The 2,440-nt window shown below is 40.5% G+C and overlaps 1 protein-coding gene across 1 annotated transcript; it reads right to left on the bottom strand.

Annotated features, from left to right (window-relative positions):
- Positions 1-898: 898 nt before the first annotated feature.
- On the bottom strand, positions 899-1,403 carry LOC142852855 (large ribosomal subunit protein uL23). The gene has a single exon (XM_075977864.1). The coding sequence runs from the start codon at positions 1,395-1,397 to the stop codon at positions 927-929; it is 471 nt and encodes a 156-aa protein (XP_075833979.1). The 5' UTR covers positions 1,398-1,403; the 3' UTR covers positions 899-926.
- Positions 1,404-2,440: the final 1,037 nt, after the last annotated feature.

The raw sequence follows: 2,440 nt of genomic DNA, 5'->3' as shown, positions 1-2,440 counted from the left end.
GGCATGAACATCTCTGTTCTTGTTGAGATGCTGTTTTCTCTTTTGGGAAAACTGGAACTGATGACTGACTTCCATTCAGAAGGAGGTCTCATTGCAGTATGTGTGGGAACCACAGCCAGAGCCAAGATATATTCAAGTCAGCTCAGTTACCGAATTTCAGCCAGATTCATTTGCCTCTGCCAAATTCACTGTCTAGTGCGTTTGGTTCAGGGAAAGCCCCTGAATGTGTGTAAAATGTCTTGGCATTTTGTTCTCAGTAAAGGAAATGTAGAGCCATGAGCTAAAATTGTGAAAACTTCACAGACTAATCGGGAACTGTATTTTCCCTTGCGTCCTGAACATCCAACCACAAATAAGAAATTTTAATATTGAGCTAACTGTATATTTTAATCCATGCCCCAAACCAAGCATATATAGTGGGAAACCCTTCTACTGTGCCATAAGAATGTGGTTTTTATATGACAATTATCTTTGTGTCTATTTAAACTCTTCATATACTAGATCAAGAGGTGAAAACAAACCTCTGTTGTCAGTGATTTGTAAGGGAACTGTTACTTTAAAGTTTGTTACTCAGGCTCCTATTTTTACTGTTTTTAGTTTTTTGGTTTTTCTCATTAAATGCAGTGAATGAGCATAGACATCCCACATGCTAGATATTACTCTGACATAAGTCCTTGTTAAATTGCAAATCTCTTCTCTGCTCTTTTCAACTTACCCAAATTCTAGCCCTTATTTTTCTACCAGGTATTCAGTAATTTTGGTTTAATACACTCTTTCGGCTTTTGAATGCCTATGATTGCACTCACCTTAGGTGACCCAGGTGACACTTCAGTGCTACAAATGCATATTTGCAGCTCGCATGCATTGAATTCTTTTTTTTTTATGGTGAAAAAGTGTATATTTAGAATTAGCCGGCTGGCCTCAGTTTAGATGATTCCAATCTTGTTGGCAACATCCAGAGCATCATAATCAGGAGCCAACCGAACATACGCCTTCTTCTCTCCGTCGGGCCTTATGAGGGTGTTGACTTTGGCCACATCGATGTCATAGAGTTTCTTCACAGCCTGTTTGATCTGGTGCTTGTTGGCCTTGACGTCCACAATGAACACAAGTGTGTTGTTGTCTTCTATCTTCTTCATGGCTGACTCGGTGGTCAGGGGGAATTTGATGATGGCATAGTGGTCAAGCTTGTTCCTCCTGGGAGCGCTCTTCCGGGGGTATTTAGGCTGCCTTCGTAGCCGCAGGGTCTTGGGACGCCGAAAGGTGGGCGATGTGCGGATCTTCTTCTTTTTGTGGCTGTGGACGCCTTTCAGCACTGCCTTCTTGGCTTTCAAGGCCTTTGCTTTAGCTTCGGCTTTGGGAGGGGCAGGAGCTTCCTTCTTCGCTTTCGGCGCCATCTTGACGAAAAGCGCATGCATTGAATTCTAATTCCTGCATATCAGTTTCTGAGCCTTGCCAGGATGTGTGTTCATTCAACATTTACTAGACCTGCATTTCCTACTGACCACAGCGTGCAGAAGTTTTGCCGGACACTGAAGGTGTAGAGATGCAGAGATGGGGTCTGTGAGGTTGATCCAAGGTGAATTTGTGAGTCCGTGGAAGAGTGCTGCCACTTGCAGGGTTGTATATGGTACTCTGAGCACCGGATGGCACTGCTTACGCTTGTGAGGAAGACTAAAGATCCCCTTTTACTTGTAAGCAAACTTCCATCTACTGTTAGATTGCTACTTGTTGGCCTGAACAATTGTGGCACAATCAGGATTTCCTAGTTTCTTTAGTTGCTTTTGAAAAGATACAGGCTTTAAATTAATTAAAATAAACTTGAAAAAAGTTTCTCGAGACTTTTAGTAGTAAATACAGGACCCTAGAAAATGAAACATTCTGCATTTGTTTTATGTTATCAACAGAAATTTGAACATTGTGAGAGATCACTAAAATAATCAAAGACTATCTTAGAACACAATCAATGTCCCAAATTGCACAGTAAATTAATCTTAGACCCATGACTGGTTACCGTTTTCAATGGAAATCAATTAAAGGTGTAATACTAAATAAGAGAAAACTATATTTAATGTTTTTAAAACTTTAAAACAAATTTCTGCTTCAATATGACTCAATATGACCTTCCTGAAACATGAATAAAGTATCAGAAACCAGCTGGGCGGTGGTGGCGCACGCCTTTAATCCCAGCACTTGGGAGGCAGAGGCAGGCGGATCTCTGTGAGTTCGAGACCAGCCTGGTCTACAAGAGCTAGTTCCAGGACAGGCTCCAAAACCACAGAGAAACCCAGTCTCGAAAAACCAAAAAAAAAAAAAAAAAAAAAGAAAAAAAAAAAAAGTATCAGAAACCATAAAATTCATAAAACACTCAACACTGAGAAATGATAAAAGCAAGATAGTCACTTTGAACAGTACTCATAGTTAAACAAAAGTACGATGA

The sequence above is a fragment of the Microtus pennsylvanicus genome, chromosome 6 (genome assembly GCF_037038515.1).
Source record: "Microtus pennsylvanicus isolate mMicPen1 chromosome 6, mMicPen1.hap1, whole genome shotgun sequence".
NCBI lineage: Eukaryota > Metazoa > Chordata > Mammalia > Rodentia > Cricetidae > Microtus > Microtus pennsylvanicus.
This window is presented reverse-complemented; position numbering and strand designations above follow the sequence as displayed.

What these genes read in the sequence shown, in the direction of transcription:
- LOC142852855 (XM_075977864.1), bottom strand. Translation starts at nt 1,397, where the DNA reads ATGGCGCCGAAAGCGAAGAAGGAAGCTCCTGCCCCTCCCAAAGCCGAA.